Genomic DNA, 24,184 nt, shown 5'->3' on the forward strand with positions numbered 1-24,184 from the left:
ATATTATATCTTTCTGGACGGGATATTTTCCTGTGCATAAAAAGAAAGACATGAGTATTGCAGTTACAAAAAAAGCAAACAAAATCAATTTTACCATTTGTGGCACTGATCTATAAAAACAAAAAATGGGTAAAAATTTATAGATATAAAAACTTGTGACTAGTGGTCGAAATGACTCGCGGTCACAGTGAGATCATCAAAATGACTCGCGGTCATGGCGGGATCGTCGGAATGACTATGGTATGACTATGCGGTCACTGCGTGATCATCGGTATGACTCACGGTCACGGCGTGATCGCCAGTATGACTCCGCGGTCACGGTAGATTATACGTGTTCATGATATGTCCGGGACAAAAATTTCAAAATTAACCATCATTGTTGTAGCCCCTCATATCTAAACAGGTTGCCGCAAACCGCTCAAAAGGTTTAAAAGTTAAGGCGGTTGCTAGTTAATTTTCAGCCACCCTCATGGTTATTTGGATTTGAAACGTTTTAGGGCATCATTTTGTTATTAGTGGTTCGATTTTGGTTTTCTTTATATATGTCAATTGCTTAGTTTTGTCAAGACCTGTAAAATGATACTAAACTCGACTATACTTGCTATTTGAAAATTTTAAGCTAGGTACTCCCGCTAAGGGCAAAATTTTCAAAATTAACCATAATTATTGTAGCCCCTCATTTCTAAGAAGGTTGCCGCAAACCGATTTCAAATACCTCAAATAGTTGAAAAGTTAAGGGAGGGTGCAAGTTACTTTTCAGCCACCCTGTATATTCTTCCTCTTAGTTAAGTTTGTAATATTGCAATTCTAATTTAAGTTAATTTTCTTTACCTGATGTAGTGTCGTTTGTAAATACTTGACTAGATTTCAGCTACTAAATCTTTAATATGACATTCTAACGATCCTAATTGGTTGGTGTGCTCCGTTAGCCTTAAAAATTGATACTGTATTACAGTAGAACCCCTCATAACCGGCCACCACGGGACCAAGCCCCTGGCCGGATAACGATTTGGCTGCATAAAACAACTTACAATGAAAATGATCATTCATACCAGTTATAACAATAGGTAATCAATATATGCAGTGAAAAGTATCATTCCAGTCTGTTCTGGGGTTATAAAAAAATAAAAATGTTTGTAAAAAGAAAAAAACATATTTGTAGGTTGAAATCGTTAAGTAATGAAGAGCGTACAAATATTATGATTCCAGGCAACAAAAACTATTAATGAAGGTAAAAATGACTATAAATTGGACTTGAAAATCATTAGGACTCAAATGGTACATGCATTTCAACCACAGAACGTGATTTCAACTCAACATTTTTATCCATTTTGTAATATACAAAAATTAATAATATACTGTACTGTACTAACCCTACTTTGGTAATAATCAACCAACTGATCAAAAGGTTTAGGCATACTAGCTCAACTTAGTATAGTGACACAGCAAAAAATGTATAATCAAACAGATAAATAGTGAGAACAATTTATTTGATAACTTGAGCAGTCACAAAGACTAGTGCTTGCATCTTAACGTCCGTAAGCTGCGAGAAAAACATTTTGATATTGGCTTCCTGGAAGGGGCCGGATAAACAGAGGACCGGTAAAACCAAGGCCGGATATGAGGGGTTTTACTGTATGTATGTCTGTAAACACCATGCCTCCCCCCCTCCTCGGTACCGCGCCGGCAGTGGCATGCAGCTTCTATGAAACTGAAGCAAATCCTTTCCTTACATAAATCCTCCTAGCTTGAGTCAGACATTATGTACAAAGCAGCCTCATTCATATAGAAATGATCAAAAGCTTAATAATGACACTTAAAGAGTGTTGAAACTGGTTGCCAAGGATTGTTGCCAATCATTATGTTGACAACAAGCTCTTTTATTGTAAAAAATTATATACATTAGGCTATATAAACTGGTCACGAGGTTATATTAACATTTCATTAGCCAATGATAGGCCTAGCACTACATCACCACCACCGCACTGAACACTAATATCTTCATCATAATTGTCGTAATAGTCCACTCTTTAAATTCAATCACCTTTCATTGTCTTAAGATTCCCTAATTTAATTATCTTGAAGAGAACATGACGTCCTGGTTACTCATTGCTTTCGAACAAACCAGAAATACCCAATTGCACAACGCACGACAACACTTGAGCTGAAATCTTAACTACCATAGTGATGTGTGTCAAGCTAGTGCAAAACAAAATATCCCAGAGAACCAGTGTTTTCCCCAAATAGAATGGTACGAAACATGGCATATTACTCTTCATCCTGTGGTCCTAGTTAGCTTGGGGAGTTCAATCTGGGGGGCTCCCATGGGTTAGCGGCGGATTACTGCATGGACGCATATAGTCAGCGGGTGCCTCAGAAGTAATTAAATATTAGAGAGGAAAAGTCGAGAGAATTTATATAAAAGAGGTTGATTTATTAAGAGGAAAAAATGAGTATGTGTTGTTAATTGTTATGAGAAGTGATTCGAGGCGAATGAATGCAACAATGGATATGGTCATGTGATGGGATTACATGGACAGTTAAAAACAAAGACATTTAAAAATAAATAGATAAAACAAAGACACTTGACGGAGCTATACTCTAATTGCTTTTCAAAAAAGTTCCTTATATACTCACTTGTTTGGTGATCTAACTGTTTGTAAACAAACTATTTATTTCCATCTCCAGGTTGGCCTGGACAAAAAGGCTGATGTGGACACACGTCTTCTATACTGCACAACAGGTGTTCTCCTGGAGAAATTGATCGCTAAGAAGAATCTTAATGATTACACACATATCATCCTTGATGAAGTACATGAGAGGGAAGAAGACATGGATATCCTCATGCTTGTTGTGAAACGCTTTTTGATGACTGCATCTCAAGATGTTAAAGTAAGTAGTGATTAGGGGACTCAATCCCAGGCCTTCAATCCAATCCCGGGATTTCGGGATCAGTCTCAGCCGATCCCGGGATCATATAATATTATGATTTTTAACTTTTTAGCCATTTTAAATGAGCGAAAAGTCCCCTCGTTGTGTACTTTAATGTTTTAAACTGGCCTTACCAGTGTTACACTACACAATGTTTCCGTTTTCTAAGTAAATAAATATTACCACACGGAACTTTCATCGCCCGTATTTCTTATTTACAGTGTATAAATGTTGATATGTCACTCTAGTCAGGCTAATAGATGGATTAAAGATAACTAAGATAATACTGTTAATACTGTTCTATGAAAAAACTATAAAAATATTCTATCAAAAGATAATACCCCGTCACAGAAAACCTGCAGGCTAAGCGAATTTCCATTTGCCTGATTGGATTTATACTAAAATGCCTCCTTGAAAATATCTAGGGGTCTGCGGTGCGCCGAAAAAGTCGGTACGGTACGGTACAAGCTTAATTACCATCATTTTACACGGTACAAATTCGGTTCGGTACAAATTTGGTTCGGTACAGCCTATTATAATAATAAATTACTTTCAGTTTACTAGTAGTTGAGCACATAAAAGTCTAATCAGATATTTGTTTACATCTTCATAATAAAAAACCCATTAGCAGTCCCAAATCCATTAACATTTTATCACGACAACAATTGTTGTATTCGAGTAGGCCTACTTCCAAGAACTGTTGAGTTTTAGCACTTTTATTTCTTGACTTTCCCCAATTCTATTTTATCATAAAAATAATAGTTTTACGATGACTGTTAAATGTTATCTCTAACTCAGTCAATATTTTCATGAATATTCAATTTGCCGCTGGCGATTGCCTACTGCCATAAAACTTTTTATGGCTGCATATTAAACTTGTAACTAATCTACAATCATATTTTATAAGTTAAAATATTTGTTATAGATATTTTATCTTTCCATTGACGAAACCACAAGCATAGTTAGTTGTTGTTTGCATAATATTTTTTCTCGTTATGCAAGTCTTCTCGGTGTCAAATTATGTAATTATCTTGTCTTATATTGTTAGATGGCTGTTTAAGGCCTAAATGTATTTTAGTTTCCTATATTTTTTGTTGTGTTGAAGGTACTTTATGCAATCTAAATCTTATGAACTAGATAATGATTTTGCTACCCTCATTGTAACCTAATCAACTTATATATAGGCCCTCCTAAATAATTAGGTCTAGGCCTGGGTCTTTTGATTCTTTGGAAGAGCTTTAAAATATACTAAGAAAATTTGATTGAGCCTGAGATAAACTAATGATTGATATGTGTGGATGTTAAATTTGTAAATGAAAAGACAATAATCTTACTCTATAATAATCCAAATTTTAGTTTCAGGAAAAAAAAAACTTTGCATGAGTAGTATCCATCTTATAATTAGTTTTAAAGCTGATAAAAAAAGATACTCTTTGCCATTAATTCATCATAACCTCCAGTTTTTCATTTTCGTCTGCTGTGAACAGCTGGCAACTACACTGTCTTCGTATTGAAAGCTTTTATATGTTTTAAAAAAATTGTAAAACAACTAGACATTGTTTTGGTTAGAAATAATTTACCAGTTTTGTGAAATTATCTTGTCAATAAATGTTTCAAACATGTTTATTCCTAAAAACTCTTATCCTAATTTTAAAACCACTTATCAATTATCAATTATCAATTATTTAAGATGGGGACGCCACTATGTGCATATTTTAACCCAAATATGAGTGAAGGATGAGTGTAGGATGAGTGGCGCGATCTTGTAGTCTTGTTAGTGACTTCATGGCTATTCAAAGTGTCTCAGAGTAAAATAGGTAAAGCCTTTATCTTAACTGTGATTTTTCTTGACACAATCCTCGTAGTAGTAAAAGGTTTTGTTTTAAAAATGTGCGGTACAGTAATTGTTGTTAGAAAACCATGAATGTAGGATACTATCCATTTTCATAGTAATGTCAATGTATTAAAGTTAAAAATAATGGTTTAAATACAGTTCTGAGAAGAAAACCGCAAAAATACGGGTAGCCGCATACCGTACCGATTTTGTACCGAGAATTAAGTAAATATTGTACCGTACCGGACCTTAAATTTTCTGTACCGCAGACCCCAAAGAATATCACATTATTTCCCTATTTAAATAGAATTAGTTTAACGAGTACTTAGGTTTGCTGCAACAGGGAGGGTAAAAAAGTGTTTTTTGTTGTAAAATGTTAATAGTTTAGTAAGAAATGAATGCATTTTCCAAATTCTATCAAAATATGTTCATAAACAAGCAAACTACAACAGTTGTCTTATTCTCAACCAGCTGTTGTACCCATGCTTCGCAACGGAGAGGACACTGAAGCGAAAACATTTGATCTTGAATTCCGTTATGTAAAATAATTAAACATTCCCCTTTGGTTTCAGGAACATAACTCAACTGAAACTCTTAGTTTGAAAAATATCTTTGTTTAAGGCTAGGCTAACTTATAAGGCTACCTAGTGCGAATTATATGAGGCGCTGATGCATTTATGGAAATAATGTACCCGTACGATTCAATTTTCAAATGATAAGCTTACTTAAACATTTATTTTGTTGAAAAACGTACATATAAAGTAAATAAGGAAAAATAATCGCACAACATAAAGCTCACTGTAGTAAAGCCACAAACAGTTTATTTATTTCACTTACAATTGATATGTTTTATTTATTTCACTTATAATTGATATGTTTACCATAGCTTCTGAGATTTTTTCAAAGTTCAATCTTTACCTGCAGACGTGTGTATATATAAGCTAAAATAAACTAATGGAAAACTTGTATTACCTTGTGTTAGAAAGCCAACCACTATTATTGTTAATCAGGGCACAAATTTCATAAATTTAAATATAAATCAACAACATAATACATAACAGTTATTATTTTTTATCGTTCCATAGTTCAAAACGTGTATGTATTTGCATTAGTTTACATCATTATTTAAAACATTGAGTAAAGAAACATAGTTACGTTACAGATTTTTAATTGATTTTAGAAACATAAGTGAAATGCGTGCAGCTTAGTTTTGTGATATTCTCCATAGTTAACAATTCAATTATCAATTATCAATCATTGAGATGGGGACGCCACCTAGTCAAATTAAAGCAGTGTTGTAAAAACACAACTAACTACTCTATGCTATGCAAACATAACAACAAATTTTATAAACATGAAACAGTCTTTTGTTAAACATAGAATAATAAATAATTGAGTTAGGATTTCATCCTATACTATTGACATTTTGGCCAAAAAACACTTTTTACCTTCCCTGTAGTAGCAAAACTAAGCACTCGTTAAATCTAATGTTATTTAAATTGGGAATATATATGTCTTATTTATGGAAATATTTTAGTAAAAATGTAATCAGACAAGTTGAAATTCGCTTAGTCTGCAGGTTTGCTGCGACAGGGGTATTTATTACCCTTTTTGCTGGCTAAATAACGTCCTCTCCTAAATAACATTTCTCTCCTTTTTCTTTTTCAGGTGGTCCTCATGTCTGCTACAATTGACGTTGGAAAATTTGCTAACTACTTCAAGTGCTATGCTCTTGATAGGACATTTCCAGCACCTTTCTATACTATTGAAGCGGAAAGGAAATTCACAATTCAAGTAAACTACCTAGATTCAATAGAAAACATCATTGGAAATGTAAGTAGTTTTAGAATATTGTGCTTACATGCAAATGGGCAACTGATGTTACTGTTCCCATTTCAACTGTTTCACTTTTAAAAATCCTTCTGTAAATCATGAAGTAGACTTTTCTAGTTGATTTTTAACTGTTTTCTTTGAACTAATACATTTTGCTATGCCTGTCAAGAAGTTATTAAATAGATAGTGTATCAATATAATTAAAGGTATTATTAATAGTTGGTTATTATTATGATTTAGTTTTAATATATCCTTTCTTGCACTGGTTTTAATCGTGTCCACGGTAGCCAATAACGTTGGAATCACATCAACATTTAGATGAAATTCAATGTAAGTTGGTAAAAGCTTAAAAAAAAACGTCAAATCAAATAGCTGATACTTTCAACACACTTTTTAATTTTCAATTTGAACTCGCAAACCAAAAACAACAATGAGCATTTTAAATCATAACTGAATCTTAGGAATGAAAACATCAAGTACAAAAGTGTACAACTGGAGTCAAAATTCACTTGTTCATTAATTAGCTTATTTATATTTTTACATTTTTCCTTGTTAATATACCAGACTTTTTTAGTGATGCGTTGGTTGTTATTTTATTACTGTAACCAAAGATCGGCAGATACCATCATAACTTTTTTTAAATAAGATAATGAATTATAATCTTATAGTGGTATTCGAATATCTTTAAAAAGATAATAACTCATTTTAATGTTTCTAACTTGGAAAAGTAACGTTTTTAATACTAAACTAGCTTCTTTTCTCTATCATAATATCAAAATAAATTATTTTCCTATTTATATAGAACATTTGTGTGTGTTATTTTCATAATGCATTCATTCTGAAGTAAACATAAAAGAAAGCGAGCTAATAAAAACAAGCCCATGGGGCGTAGCCTTAGGGAAATATGAAAATTAAATTATATAATATTGTATTGTCATCCATTTGCAATGTTACATGTCATATATAGACCATTCAGTTCATTCATTCATTTTAGTTATATAATTCTTAGTGATGGTCGGATCCGGATATCGGACTACCGGATCCGCCGGATCCGAGCTAGATCCGGCACCGGATCGGATCCAAAAAATTCCGGATCTTGGGCTGGATCCGGTTTTGATGGATCCGATTTTTTAAAATTTTTTCCCGGCAAGGCGATGTCTCAGTGTTTGTCTCTTGATGCAAATAACTTATATGGCAAGGACATGTCTCGATGTTTGTCTCTTTGCAAATAACTCATATGGCAAGGCCATGTCTCATTGTTTGCCTCTTGATGCAAATAACTTATATGGCAAGGCCATGTCTCAGTGTTTGTCTCTTGATGCAAATAACTTATATGGCAAGGCCATGTCTCGATGTTTGTATCTAGATGCATATAACTTGTATGGCAAGGCCATGCAGGGTGTCTACCAGTCGGGAAATCCGGGAAAGTCGGGAAAAAGTCGGGGATTTTGAAAGGCCGGGAAAAGTCGTGAAAAAGTAATGAATTTCGGCCATAGATCGGGAATAATCTAACTCCTGAAATATAATTAAAAAGTTGATATAACTAGTAAAATTAAGCACAGTAAGAAGATTAATAAAATTTCCTGTTTAAAAATATTTAAGTTGGTTGTTATTTCTTCCCCATGTTCAAAGGTTAAAATAAAATATGTCAACGTTTCAAACTTGAATGACAGTATTAGCGCTTGGCAGTGAAGGGGTGGTGGCTGTTGCCATGGAAACAGAGTCGCACCGCCCGCTAGCTGCGCAGTTTGTTTCCAAAAATAGAATCTGTTATCAGTTGTCAGCTATCCGCGCTTGCGTCTAGATTTCTAGTCTGAACCATCAAGAGTTATGGATTGAATTGTGTGAACCTGTTAGTTATGTTCTTCATTTGAAAACACAGTTAAAAGGTAAGTTCTTTGTTTATTAAATATTTACAATTAATATAATAATACTTTTGTTGCAAGCTATAATTTGACACTTTTAAAACATAATGTCCTCTAACAGAAAGCTGATTTTACAGTAAAAAATGACAAATAGGTTAATTATTATTTCAAATCTCTGACCGTCTTGTATTTATATGATCTTGTATTTTACCCAAACAGTGTAGAATAATAATAAATAAAATTACAAACCAAATACATCTACTGTACCTACAATAGTTTGTCTTTTTTTAAGTACTTCTTGTCTAAGCATTTTGTTACAGGACACCTTATCCCTTCAGAAAATTTTTTAAAGTTAATATTATTATCCTTAGTCCTTTTTTTAACATAGTTCTAACATTATATTTATTGTAAATAAATTGCGCTAATAAAAATATTGTTGTGCAACCTCTGGTTGAGTGTCGTCAATATCGAGAAGATGCTCTGTGGCAGACTGACATGATGTTGCAGAATACCACCCTTACACGAACACGATTTAATTATTCAATATATTGAAGACCAATATTTTTCAAAACTTGTTGTATTCATTCAATTTATTGCACAATGTGGTTTTTGACTTCAATATAACCCATACACGTTCGATATTATTGTCCAATATATTACAAACATTATAAACATGTGACTTTAGGCCTAAATTAAATATTGCATTCTACACTTATTCACTGCCAAACATAATTCAGTAGAACCTTGATGAACCGAGAATTACACTAGCCTACATAACTTCATTACCCCAAGTAAAATACTAAGATAATTTTTATAATTGTATTTGAATCGTATAATCTTAGTTTGTTAAAAATGGATTGTATGTTCAACAAATTGCAGTCCATTACTGTTAAGCAGTATGGTCCCAAATTATTGTTTTTGATTTTGAAACATCACAGTTCATTTGACAAAATTATAGTTGAAGCAGCCCAATGTCAAGTCACGATTGTGCAATAGTTTGTTTACAAGCTTTCTCCAGACCGTTGGGGAGGGTCAGGTCTGATAAGCCGTCTATTGTTCACCCCCAAGAAGGTCCGACCCTCATTAGTGCCGCTCGGCTGCACTCAGTGGGGAACCCAATACCACAAATCAATCTTTTAAATGAATAAAAATATTTGGTAATAATTGTTTTATTAATATTCACCTTGAAATTTCAATAAATTTGGTGTAAAATTTGACAAAAAACGGCCATTTTGACCGATTATTAATACAGTACCAAATACCAATATATAGTTCGGCCGCTTAGAAAGCGACCTCCTCCAGCATTGGTTTAGCATTAGCGCGCAGGTCGTTTTCTAAGCGGCCGAACTATAGTAGTACATTCATTAGTAAATAAATAATAGGTAAAAATTAACCGATTTTCGTCAAGTTTTACCCCCTGCTGTGCGCAATGTCACAAAAGCTGATAACGACATGGGTGATTAGTAACCATGGCAACTTGTTGAATGCGTGATGAAGGGAAACCCAAGAAATAGAAGAACAAAGAGAAAGAATGACGTTGTTATCTTTATACCCTTTTTACAATTTCTGTTATTGTTATCTTTAAGTAAGATTTTATGATTTTGTTTTATAGGTTCATAAAATAATTCTTTTTAACTACGGGAATATCAATTTATAATTTATCAACGTGCTTCTCTTCTGAAACAGCAATACCGGATGCATAATAAAGGTCAATGACCTAAAATATCACGATTGTGCAATATTGTATTTTGATGTTGAAATTAAAATCACGACAAAAGTTTGTATATATCCATGGTCCCTATCGTTTAATCATTTAATATGTACACAATCAATGCTAAATAATCGTGGTTAGTTCTAACTTTATTTTTTATTATTCAAAGTTTCTACACAGTAAGACAATCCAAAGTCAAACCGGGCAATGTATACCCAAAAACAACGTATCTTAAACTTGTCCTGTGATTGGAATACCACTCGCCGGCCAGTCCTTTAGGTTTAGGGAAGTTGTGCAAGTCTATATATAGCTTCAAGGTCGTAACCCACCCCTTACCCCTCCGGTCCTACTTGACTCACTACCCGCGCTCCTTTCGAGGTCTTTGCCCAACCCTCCCACCCTTCTATTGTGTTGCCTTTCTATTGTTTCTATTCTGACTTTTTTTCGGAAAACATTAAATCTATTGTTTATGTAACATCACAGTAGTAGGCTAGATTTTTCTACTTTGAAACAATACTGTAAAAATAAATTTACGCAGTGCCCCTAGTAGGTGTGTAGGTTTTATTTTATTTTTAACACTTGACATTGTAATTTAAAGTGTAATTTTGTTATCATTGATAAAAAGCATCTACAGTATTTATTATTATTTTATATATATATATATATATATATATATATCGTTGTTAATGCCTAGCACAAAACACAAACATTCACTGTTGTAGCTTTCAATCTTTATCTTTGTAAATTGGTGTATTGCCGTTGGTAAATAAATAAATAAAATAAAATAAAATAAATTTAAAGTAGCAAATTTATTCAGTATAATTTCAGTATTAGAAATTTTCATTTTTTTTCCAGGTGCAATTCTGAAAATGTCAAAAAAAATTAACTACCAAACATCATGGGAAAACGATTTTCATTGGTTACAAAAAAGTAAACTGAATGGATATGCAACTTGCATTATCTGCAAAAAAGACAACATATACTTCGGATCTATGGGAAGGTCTGCTATTAAAAGTCATGAACAAGGCAAGAAACATAAAGAACAAGAAAAAAACGCCAAGCTGTGCCCTCCAATCAAAACATGGTTTGCTTCAAGCCAACAAACTCAACAGGCTATTCCCCAGCAACAAGCCTTTTCTGCAGTAACCCAAGATATCGGTGTTAATCCTCTTCCTGGTACATCTAAAGATGACCCTTTTCTGGGTTTAACGCATACTCCATCAACTCTTACAACAACACCAATTTTATGTGAATCTCCCAGTGACCTTCCTACCCAAGTACCATCAAAATCAACTGAAATAAGAGAAAAATGGTGGCTTGCAAAAGACAATGTAACCAAAGCAGAAATTTTGTGGTGCCTACACACAGTCATGACACACCAATCACTACGGAATGCCGAGGCTGCTGTCAGTCTATTTAAGACCATGTTCCCTGACTGCAATGTAGCCACAGAAATGAAGCTTGGAAAAGACAAGACGTCATACTCCATTGTGTATGGCCTTGCGCCATACTTCAGGAACAATCTGTTGAACAAAATTCAAAGTTCTGATTTCTACATTGTCGGATTTGATGAGTCAATGAACAAGTTTTCACAACAACAACAACTTGATATTGTTATTCGTTTTTGGGACAAAAGCACGGATCAAGTTTCATCTCGTTACATTTCATCAGTATTTTTATCAGAAACTAAAGCAGTGAATCTGTTAAGTGCTCTCAAGGATGGTCTCTTCGGTTTAGATTGGAGAAAGATCATCCAGGTGTCAATGGACGGGCCGAATGTCAACTTAAAACTCCTTCGACTGTTGAAAAAAGAAATTGAGGAAGAGAGTAATGACAGCCACAAATTATTGGACCTAGGCAGCTGTGGACTTCATGTTTTGAATGTAGCATTCAAAACTGGATTCAAAACATCAGGGTGGGAGCTTATCGAGTTCTTGAGAGGAGCCTACTACCTGTTCAAGGATAGTCCTAGCCGAAGAGGTATTTACATTAAGGTCACAAAATCAAGTAGATTCCCTTTGAAGTTCTGTAGTGTAAGGTGGCTTGAGAATGCACCTGTTGGAAAGAGAGCTATTGAGATACTTAACAATTTGAGAACATATGTGGATCATGTCAAGAATGACAAAACCCTGAAGACGACACAGAATTCTAAGAGTTTCAAAGTTGTACAGAGGTGTCTTGATGACAAACTCCTCCCAGTCAAACTTTCCTTCTTTGTTTCTTTTGCTGAGGATATTGAACCTTTCTTAAGGAAATTCCAATCAGACAAGCCCCTGGTTCCCTTTCTGCATGAAGAGTTGCAGGCCATACTGAGGTGTAGTATGGAAAGGGTGGTGAAGGAAGAGGTCATGATGAACCAGCCCTTGAAACTCATAGATATCCAAGTAGAAGAAAATCTTAAGCCGGCAAAATGCATAGACCTTGGATATGCAGCTAAAAGTGCTTTACGCAAATGTAAAGACATAAAAGATGTAGACATTCTGAAGTTAAAAAAAAAGAATGTAAACGGTGCCTAGTAACTTTTTTGTCTAAGCTCGTTGAAAAAAGCCCTCTAAAGTATGAGTTGACTCAAGCAGTGACCTTTTTAAACCCAAAAGAAATAACAGAAGAAAACAAAAAAGTGGTAACTAAGAACATGACAAAGGCTTTAGAAATTTTGGAAGATAGCAACCTAATAACTGCGACTTGGGCTCAAAAAGCCGACAGGGAGTATCGTGCAGCGATAGATGATGTGACTGTAATGCATGAATGCAAGGCCTACACTAGCGAGTCAAGACTAGACACCTTTTGGTCTAAACTTCTTGAGGAAAAAAAAGGAGAGCATCTTAAAGAAGTGGTTAAGATTCTCTTACCCCTTTCCCATGGGAATGCCACCCTTGAAAGAGGATTTTCTGTAAATGGTGATTTAATAGTTGAAAACTTAAGCGAGCAGTCATTAATTGCACAACGACTCGTTTATGACAGCATCCTGAGTTGTGGGGGGGGTGAGCAAATTGATAATCAGCAAAGAGATGATTCTGTCGGTAAGAAATTCAAATCAACGGTGGAAAGAGGCTTTAAAACTGAAGAAAGAAAAACTGGATGAAAAGGCAAGAGCCAAAGCTGAAAAGAGAAAACTAACTGCACTAACCAAGGAGTTGGAGGAAAAGAAGAGGAAACTTGTGACAGAGACTGCTAAAGATGTAGCTAAGATTGAACAGCAGATAACAGATTTGAAAAGAAACCTAGTGTAAGACTTTGTAGGCTGCACAGTGGATAATGCATAAAAACTGTGGAAATGTTTCTTATAATTTATGACTGATTACTTACAAAAAAATGTAGGTTTAGCTTTTTTGATCCAACTTATACATTATTAAATTTAATTGGATCTTTATTAGATTCTTCAATTATAACTAAGTTTAATTTTGCTATTTCAATTTCTGAAATATTTTGTTTATATTGTTTTATTTTTCTTGCTTCTTGTATGCTCATTAATATGAATTAACATTTTGTTGTCATTTAATCATTACCAATTAAATTCTACTACTTTCTAAAGAGATCAATGGTTTTTGTTTTAAAGTAATATTGTGATATAATAATTTAAGGCTGAGTAAGTTTTTATATTGGTTTTGATAAAAGGTGATTTACTTGTTTTAAGTTTTATTGTACAATAATGAAAAGAAGTATTTTGTTTGTTTATTGTTTTTTAAGTTATACTGTAGTACTTCTCTTGTTAGGCTACTTGTATCCTCATTGATATTAATGTGTGTTTTTGTTGTTATTATTCATCACCAATTATAATACTACTTACTTCAGAGTGAGATCAATGGTTTTTTATAATATTGTGATATAATAATCTAAGGCTGTGTAAGATTTTATATTGGTTTGATCAAAGGTTTTTTACTCGTTTTTAGTTTAATTGTGCAATAATGAAAAAAGTATTTTGTTTATTGTTTTTTAAAGTTATATTGTTTGCCTTTTCTTGTTAGGCTACTTGTCTCCTATTAAAAGTAATTTGTATTTTTGTGTTAGATCAATGGTTTTTTTATAATATTGTGTTATAACAATCTAAGGCTGTGTAAGATTTTATATTGGTTTGATCAAAGGGGTTTTACTTGTTTTTAGTTTTACTGTGCAATAATGAAAAGAAGTATTTGGTTTGTTTTTTGTTTTTTTTAAGTTATATTGTTTTACTTCTCTTGTTAGGCTACTTACTTGTCTCCTTATTGATATTAATGTGTATTTTTGTTGTAATTATTCACCACCAATTATATTCTACTACTTTCTTCAGAGTGAGATCAATGGTTTTTTCTAATATTGTGGTATAATAATCTAAGGCTGTGTAATATTAAATATTTTGTATTGTTTTTGATCAAAGGTTTGTTACTTGTGTTGAAATATGTCTACAACCGACTGAACATAAAAAAAATACAAATAAACTTTTTATACTCCTATTTTTTTTATTAATATTAATACCCAATCTATAGAAATAAAAAAAATCAACAAATATAAATGATTAAAAAAAGTCTATGAAGATCTTTAATAACTACATTGACACCTTTGAAATTGAAATGTTAACATATATTTTCTAATGCTATAATGTAATTAAAGTTTTTTAAAACATAGAGTTGTAAAGGATAGATAACAAATTTGGGGTTTTTGATCAAGAATGTTTCAAAATTGTCGGAAAAAGGTGTAGTAACATGGAATATAGACCGTGTTTGTGGTCGGGATTTAAAAAAAAATGGTAATGAAAAGTCGGGAAAAAGTAGGGAATTTCATTTTAGAAAAGTGGTAGACACCCTGCCATGTCTCGATGTTTGTATCTAGATGCATATAACTTGTATGGCAAGGCCATGTCTCAGTGTTTGTATCTTGGTGCAAATAACTTATATGGCAAGGCCATGTCTCGATGTTTGTATCTAGATGCATATAACTTGTATGGCAAGGCCATGTCTCAGTGTTTGCGTCTTGATGCAAATAACTTGTATGGCAAGGCCATGTCTCAGTGTTTGTCTCTTTGCAAATAACTCATATGGCAAGGCCATGTCTCATTGTTTGCCTCTTGGTGCAAATAAATTATATGGCAAGGCCATGTCTCATTGTTTGTCTCTTGGTGCAAATAACTCATATGGCAAGGCCATGTCTCATTGTTTGCCTCTTGGTGCAAATAAATTATATGGCAAGGCCATGTCTCATTGTTCGTCTCTTGATGCAAATAACATATATGGCAAGACCATGTCTCAGTGTTTGTCTCTTGATGCTAATAACTTATATGGCAAGGGCATGTCTCATTGTTTGCCTCTTGATGCAAATAACTTATATGGCAAGGCTATGTCTCAGTGTTTGTCTCGAGATTCAAATAACTTATATGGCAAGGCCATGTCTCAATGTTTGTCTCTTGATGCAAATAACATATATGGCAATGGCATGTATCTTTCCGAACCGAATCCGACCCGATATTTCGGATATCTGCTGCACACCTCTAGTTTTTGGTTTCGTACCTAGCTATCAGTACTGTGGGCCTGGAACAAATTTAAGGAAGAGATTAACAAGAGGTGCTCCAGGCATAAATAAATTGGATGCTGCATGCAAAAACCACGATATAGTATACTGAAGATCGAACTAAAAATTGTAAAATATACACAGATACCCTTTTGGTGGTCGTGCAAACTTAGTGCATTTTATGATTTTGTTAGTGTCCCCAAAAAATGAGGGATTATGGGCTCAACTGGAGATTACTCTATATTTAATTACCTTTAAACATAACCAATATTATTTTAAACCGTATGATTTAAATTGGCATTTTGTTAATTATGTTTTTTTTTTACCTGCCCTTATGACAGTGTGTATCTGGATCCGGATCCGAAGATCCGAAGTTCCGGATCCGAATTTTTCAAGATCCGGATCCGGTACCGAAATTTTCTTGGATCCGCCCATCACTAATAATTCTACTTCTTTTATTATACCAAAATTCGCCATATAGCCTATTTAAATAAATTGTCAGGAAATTTATAGTAAATTTGAATTATATTATCCTTTAATCACCCCTCAGAAACCATCATCACATTTTAAAATATATTGTATATATTCAACAAATATTATTGTTAATAAAAACCTTTAACCTGTAATTAAGTCCACAGTTGCAATAACACTTTTATTCAAAATTATTAATATAGTATAAATTATTTCTAAAACCCCAACATTGAATTAATATCCAAAAGCCTGATTATTAGTGCATGTGCAAGTGATGAAGAAAGAAGACAGCTGGCTTTAACAATGAACCTTGATCATCCTGTTCCTGTGTGAAATTAAAATTTTCCTCCTTCTCTATTGAGACATGGCAGCTTAAACACCTTAAATCCAGTGAGGGTCCTAATCCCTAATATTTAAAAAGTCAAATTGATTAAAATTATTTAACTTAACACTAACTTAACAACAGAAGAACGGTTTAGCTTTTATATATATATTTTTTTATTTAAAATTTGTACTGCCACCTCAAGATTTATATAAATTGGACATTATTATTGAAGATCTGGTGAGAACTCTCCATTTTGTATAAGGCTTATCCTAACTTCAAGAAATTCAACTTAATACAGACCTATTTTATTTACTTTCTGATCGAACCTAATTATTTGAATTCAAAAACTATTTTATTTTCATCAAGAATAATCCCAGCAAAACAATTTGAACGAGAGAACTAAATTCAACTTTGATAAATTTTTCCCCTAACTTAGTCTATTCATTGTTGGACTATTTAACTTACCTATCCAAGCCTAAGGGAAATATCAATTAATTATTCCATTTTTCATAATAATTAACATATTTTATTTTATAAATTAAAATATTTTGAAGATCTTTTTAGCCAGCCGAGTTCCCCTCCCTGAGAAGATTTATGTAATTAAACTTGTATCTTATTGTAAACTCATTGTTCTGTTTTTTACTGAGCTAGGCTAAACCAAAGATGGCGACCCTGTAACTTAACTTATCTGTTCATTTAAATATCAAACCCCATTCATCATTGTAATATCTTATTCTTAGTTCATTAAATTTGTATTGTTAAGAAATCCTTCAGCTTAATCATTTGTCTTTCTATAAGTATATTAGTATATTTAATCTAGGCTTAACTTAGCAGTAAGTAAAGGTACAAACCCGAACCAAATTTTATTAGTCCAAATTACAAGCACTACCAATAACAAATTTTGTAAAACATATTCAACCAATTGGGTAGTGATAAATCATTATAAACACACAATGTTTTCTTTTAATGGCGTCCAACTTATTGGCTACAAAAGGTCTTCAAATATCTCGTTATTGCAACTAGCCTAATTTAAGTATATTGAATATAAGCATTTTATGTTAGTAATAAGTTATCCATCCCTGCAATAAGCGTCCCCAATGATAAATGACAGAGCATAGATATAATTTCCGACGGCCTAGGAAATACCCAAACACAATGGACTCTGATAACCTACACGACATTGCATTCAATAGTTCAGAGGACAAAGGCAACATTAACGCATTTGAGCACAACACAAACATTCTACCGGTATCAAATATTATGCAAGAACCCCTCCATGACATAGAAGATACGCGAAACACAATTATTCCACCGAATACGCATAATTTACACACAATGACGACACAACACGAACACGGCGAAATGACAGTTGGAGATGACGACGACGGCAGCCATTATGACATCAACAACGCCGGCTCGAAATCCATTCAACAAGAGGTCGTAGTTACTGAAGTAGCCGCTAGTAGCAGCACCACTCGAGAACCTTCCCAAAGTGTATACAACCCACTTTATTCATCTTTTACATAACGCGGAATGGGTAATGAAAATGCAGTAGCAGCTGATAATGACGTAAAAGACGATAGGCAGCAAGTTCAGACGGCAAACCCAGACATTACTGGTCTTCTTACGAGTTTATTCCAAGAAATAAGAGGAATTAAATCCGATCTGGGAAATAAAATTGAACAATCCCATAAAGAAATTAACTTAAAATTTGACAAGTTAACCGAACAACTTGAAAACAAGTTCAATCAACGTTTTCAAGTAACCGAAGGAAAAATAGAGGAATTATTTGAAACTCAATCTCAAATGAATATTAAATTAAATCAGTCAATTAAATTACATCAAAACACGGCAGTAAAAATGCAAACTATTGAACATAAATGCCAAACTGAAAATCAGCTTACCCAGCAAGAATTCATTCATGAAACTGAGACAAGGGTGACAAGTCAAGGTCAAACTTTTGAAAATGCCCTTAAAAATTAATCATCCCAAATAACCAATTATTTTGTAAATAAATTAGATGAACAAGCTAAAAACCTCAAAATACAGATTTAAAATGAGAATCTAATATCAAAAAAAGAAGATGATGAAAAATTGAAAGAATCTATACTAGACATGGAAAACAAAATTATTCTACAGATTAAACAGAACACTGATTCCCTCAACCAGCAACAAAATGAAATCAGTCAATTAACAGACACAGTAAACCAAATTTCACAACAAAAGTTTCAAACAACAATACAACACAATGGAAACATAAATGTTATCTGTCCAAGCAGTGATCCGATTCTTTCCAACCGGACATTACCAAAATTTAGTGGGAAAAGCCACAATCCTAATGAGTTTTTATTAAAATTAAAGCGATATTATGACAGGAGTGCACAACGCCACCTAAATTCATCTGATGCGGCTGAAAATCTCCGAGAAATTATCGAAGTAAGCCTTGAGCATCATGCAGCGAGATGGTTTCAGCTCATCAGGGAAGATATCTACGATTGGAAAAGTTTTGCAACTAAATTCCGCCTGAAATATTGGAGCCGAGACGTGCAGCAGTACATCAAGAGAAAAATTGAAACAGAACGCTACAAATCAAACGGAAGTTTATCACGATCAGATTTTTTCATGGAAAGGGCCATAACGCTTCAATCTATGACCCCACCCATACCAGAAAACGAAATTGTTTTGATCCTATCTGAATGTTTTGACCAACTGATTAATGACGCAAGAGCTGTACAGAACATCACTACCATTAAGGAATTTATTACACTGCTGGATCGTGAAGACTTCACCGCTGGACGTAGATCCTAACCGAAGAACCAGAAACACAAATCCTCAGGCACCTAGAGAACAAGATAACAATCGAGACAGAATAAACCAACATAACAGAAGAGACAACAATATCAATCACAACGCCTACCGTCCCAATCATCACCAAAACCATCATCCACCATATCACCAACAACCTAATCACCATAACAGATACCAGGAACAGGGCCAGAACAGATATCAAAGTCAAGAGAACAGACCTCCATACCATCAAGCCATCAACAACTATCCACGCGGACAACAACATCAACAAAATAGACCGCCACCACGTAATTATCCCACACAAGAACAAAACCAAGTGTGAAATATGGTCGGCCAACAACAAAGTCAACAAAACTCATCAATACCCAGTTCCCCGGCAATTCACGGCCGGTGCAGCGAGGAGGACACGTCTCACCTTTCTGCAGAATTCGCAGCGAAAACTCATTTAAACCTCGGACGGCCAAACAATAAAGAAGAAACTAATCAAAATTTAAATAAAGAAATAGAAAAAAATTTTAATTTTAAATAACATATATTGTGACCAAGAATTTTTAATGAACAATGAAGAGGAAAATAATAAACAAGAAAATAAACAAAATACATATTCAATCAATTGTCCTGAAATTCCAATACAGATATTTAAATGTTCAACATACGCATTAATTGATAGCGGTGCTAATATAAGTTGCATTTCCGAGAATTCCAAACCATCAATCTACAGTTTATGCTCGTACCAAATCTTTATAGACCAGTTATTTTAGGATGTGATAGCTTAGAAAGCATGAAGGCGAAGGTGAACTTTGTTAATAATAATATCAAAATGAATATAAATAACCAAGATATTGTAATGAAGTTTGATCGAGTTTTTCCTGAAGGAATCACTTGTTTCATTGTTGATAATTACAGCCAAAGGCCAGATCCCGATATTAAGGGCAGTTACAACAACAAAAATATACACAGCAAAGATTTTCATAACGAGCACCAACCAAACAATAATAATAATCAATTGATGGACAGTATAACTGAATTCCAAGTTAAAGAATCTTTAAAAGATAATAAATTATTGAGTGATACACAACGAGCCGAGTTAGGTAACCTGATTCTCAAATACAAACATATTTTCTCTGAAACACCAGGAATTTGAAGATTTTATGAGAATGAATTAAAAGTTTATGACCAAACTAGGTTCAAACAAATGTCATATTCAGTACCGCTAGCCTTTTAAGATGCAGTTTTCCAAGAGATACAACGTATGGAAAACATGGGCGTTATTGAACGTAGCAAAAGTACCTATATAAACCCCATCATACACCTGTTGTCAAAAAGTCAGGTGAAATACGATTGTGCCTAGATGCACGAAGAGCAAACGAGATCATTGTCCCTGATTATAAGTGTAATCAAAGTATCAACGAGATATTAAGCAAATGCCGAAATTCGAAATTTATCAGCAGCTTGGATTTAACATCATCTTATTGGCAAGTTCCTCTCACTCCAGAGTCCCGTCAATATACAGCGTTCCAATTCAAAGGTCGTACAAATCATTTCAAGGTCACACCATTTGGCATATCTACATCTCAAGCCGCACTCGTCCGAGCTCTAGATAAAGTGTTTGATAACGAAGTAGAAGAGTTTACTGCAATCTACGTTGACGATATATGCGTTATATCTCCGGATTTCCAATCACATCTCAGGCATTTAAAATATATTTTTCAAAAGTTTTCCGATGCAAACATGACGCTCAAGTTTGACAAGTCACAATTTTGTCAAAACTCAGTCCCTTTTTTCGGTTATACATTGACCAATGAAGGTTTGGAGATGGATAAAAGCAAGATGGAACCAATACTAAACTTCCCAAGTCCTAAGAACCGTACTCAATTGAAGGCATTTTTAGGACTAATCAATTACTATAGTAAATTCTTAGAAAGATTCTCCTCTACAGTACAACCTCTGATGCGGCTCACATCAAAGAAAGTGAAATTCGTATGGACAGAAAATGATGAAGTTAGGCCTACCTTCATGAACATTCAACAATTATTCCTAAAAACTAATGTGCTACATCATCCAAATCCAACACAAGCATACTACCTTCAAACAGACGCTTCCGACTTCGCCATTGGAGGACATCTCTACCAGTTAAAACCTAATAGAGAAAAGGCAGCTATCGCCTTCATTTCACGCACACTACAACCTGCAGAGCAACGGTTTACAACAACCGAAAAAGAACTTCTCGCCATTGTATACTGCTTACAAAAAGTCTGATATATCGTACTTGGTTCAAAATTAACTATAATTACAGATAATCATATACTCACCTTCTTACGGACCTGTAAATTGTTAAATAACCGACTAGCACGATGGACTTTAGCTATACAGGAATATAATGCAACAATACAACAATGTAAAGGCATGGAAAATGCAACAGCAGATGCACTTAGCCGCATAAATGATGACTCACAGCAAAACTCCAATGCCTCTCCTCGAGAATTAGAATTGAATTACCTTAAACAGATCCCAGACAAAGAATTGAAGCAAGACCTCAGGAATCTGCCAGCTCTTCAATCATCTGATCCAGTACTCCAAAACATTTACCAAACTCTGCAAGAACATCCAACCTCTCCAGAATCACAAAGACTCTCACAGAATTTCAAATTATACAACAATATTCTATACCAAAAATTAAGAAACAATTGGCTTATCGTAGTACCCCAATGTATGATCAACCGCTTAATTTGGGAATGCCATCTCTATTATATGCATTGTGGGTCAAAGAAATGTTTTCAATTGCTAAAAGAAAGTTTCATATTCAAGAACATGAGTCGTACAATTCGAAAAACCCTTGCCTCTTGTGATACATGTCAAAGATGCAAAATCAATACTTCACCTCTATTTGGAACTGCACATGGAGTATCATGTATACAGAAAAACAACCAAATTGCAGTTGATATTATTATTGGACCGCTACCTACAAGCATAGGAAACGTTATATACATCCTGATTGTCATCGACATATTTACTAAATTTTTCATGCCTTTGTCATGTATGAATAGGCCTAATACCACATCAACTAAAATTTGCTTTACACAAATGTGGTAAATTTTAAATAGGCCTATTGTTATACCTTCCACAAAGATTCGTGGCGGCTGAGGGATTAGGACGGTCGGGTGGTGTCCCAGCCCTAAATTAGCCCTCGCTCGGCTGCTCTGGGTTTTGACTATGAGTCACCCACTAGGCTGAATGCATAGTTGGAAAACTTTTTGTATATCACCATTAAGTGTATTAAATAACGCCAGTTGTGTAACCTGCGTCAAATAACAAGAACATTGAGCCCAAATACGAAATAATTGCGACGATATTAAGTATACATTTGGTTTTAACATAATAAACAGTTTTCTTGTCGTGGTATGCTTAATATCATCACAATTATTTCGTGTTTGGGCTCAATGTTCTTGTTATTTGATGCAGGTTACAAAAATGACATTATTTATTACACATTATGGTGGTATACAAACATTTTACCAACTATGTATTGAGCCTAGTGGGTGACTCATGGTCAAACCCCAGAGCAGCCGAGCGAGGGCTAATTTAGGGGCTGGGACACCACCCCCAACAGTCCTAATCCCTCAGCCGCCACGAATCTTTGCGGAAGGTATAATTCACTCCATTGACAAGTATGAATAGAAAAATGCTGTATTGCTTCAAATCGAGTTGCATCGAATCAAATTGAAAAATCTTTTGAACCGAATTGTTGCTTCGAATCGAAAATTGTTTGCTGCTTCGCACACCCTTAGTTTTTTATATGTTTATGTTATCCAGCTACAATTTATTGAAATCAAAATACACTCTCAATCTTTTATTTTATTCATATTTGCAATTAGAGCCGCACCTTGAAATATGTGTACTTGACTAATACAAAAGTTTACTTTATTGAAATTATTTAATTCTTTTTAGAGCGTTTAAAGTTGGTTGTAATTTTTTACAAAAATAAATTATTTGATGATTTTTAGTGACTGTATAATTTGTTATATATTGATTACTTGTGGTTTTTTGATAAGCAAAACTGTTTGAAACAATCAAAAGTGCCACAGAACAATCATTATTTTAAAACTGCTTTAATCACCTGTTCAGGTTACATAAGTTAATCAATGGGTATAATTATAAAAATTAACATTTTTAGATTTTCCTTAAAAAACAAAGAGTTGTCCATTACATTAGGCCCAATGAAAAACTAAATGTCTTTCCTAGAGACATTGAAATGCCAGACATCATCGTTTTCTGCAATCGGTGTACTTCTACATTATAAAAAGAAATACAGTAATGTCTCAAGCCTTTTGGAACAATATGAAAGTTATTCCTCAGCCACCAGCACTAAAAATCTCTCAAAAGTAGAAAATTGGTTGTTATCACAGATAGTACCTTTGGAAAATATGTATATGAAAGGTTGGTTCAGCTAAAAGTGGTGTAAGGGGCATGTGGTTTTGTTTACTCAAGATGTAGTTGAAAATGCAAATCAGCTTCCCCTAGGACTTTCCGAAGTAGGCATAATAGTATCGATATAATATAGTACATGGGTGGAGAATATTAATAAACATTCCACATCTGCAAATGCATGTGAAAAAGAACACAAGAAAAGATGAATATACTGGTGATGGTATATTCATCTTTTTCTTGTCCTTGAAACTGTAAGCCCGGCCTGAACAGTCCACGCCGGCCGGCCGATCGGTACGTGTATGTGGTCGCCGGCAGGCCGAAGAAGGCCAACAGTAGTAGCATTATTTTGATTCATGTTCATTTTGAGGTTAGGCACGGTCATTGTCATAACCTAACTTTATCTTCTGCTCAGTCTTTGTGTTGTGCCACATATCGAGTGTTTTGTATTGTTCAGTGACATTGCCTAGTGTAGATAGAGTAATAATTAATTAATT

General features: G+C 34.0%; 1 protein-coding gene across 1 annotated transcript in view; it reads left to right on the forward strand.

The window, feature by feature from the left end:
• LOC128987429 (probable ATP-dependent RNA helicase spindle-E) overlaps nt 1-24,184 on the forward strand; it is a 274,025-nt gene that overhangs the window by 17,741 nt on the left and 232,100 nt on the right. The window contains exons 5-6 of the mRNA XM_054408268.1: nt 2,689-2,892; nt 6,434-6,598. Of these exons, the coding sequence (XP_054264243.1) occupies nt 2,689-2,892; nt 6,434-6,598 (369 nt within the window). The remainder of the gene's footprint in view (nt 1-2,688; nt 2,893-6,433; nt 6,599-24,184) is intronic.

The sequence above is a fragment of the Macrosteles quadrilineatus genome, unplaced genomic scaffold (genome assembly GCF_028750875.1).
Source record: "Macrosteles quadrilineatus isolate MER2022 unplaced genomic scaffold, UCM_ALF_1.0 Scaffold_2__2_contigs__length_208266976, whole genome shotgun sequence".
Lineage (NCBI taxonomy): Eukaryota > Metazoa > Arthropoda > Insecta > Hemiptera > Cicadellidae > Macrosteles > Macrosteles quadrilineatus.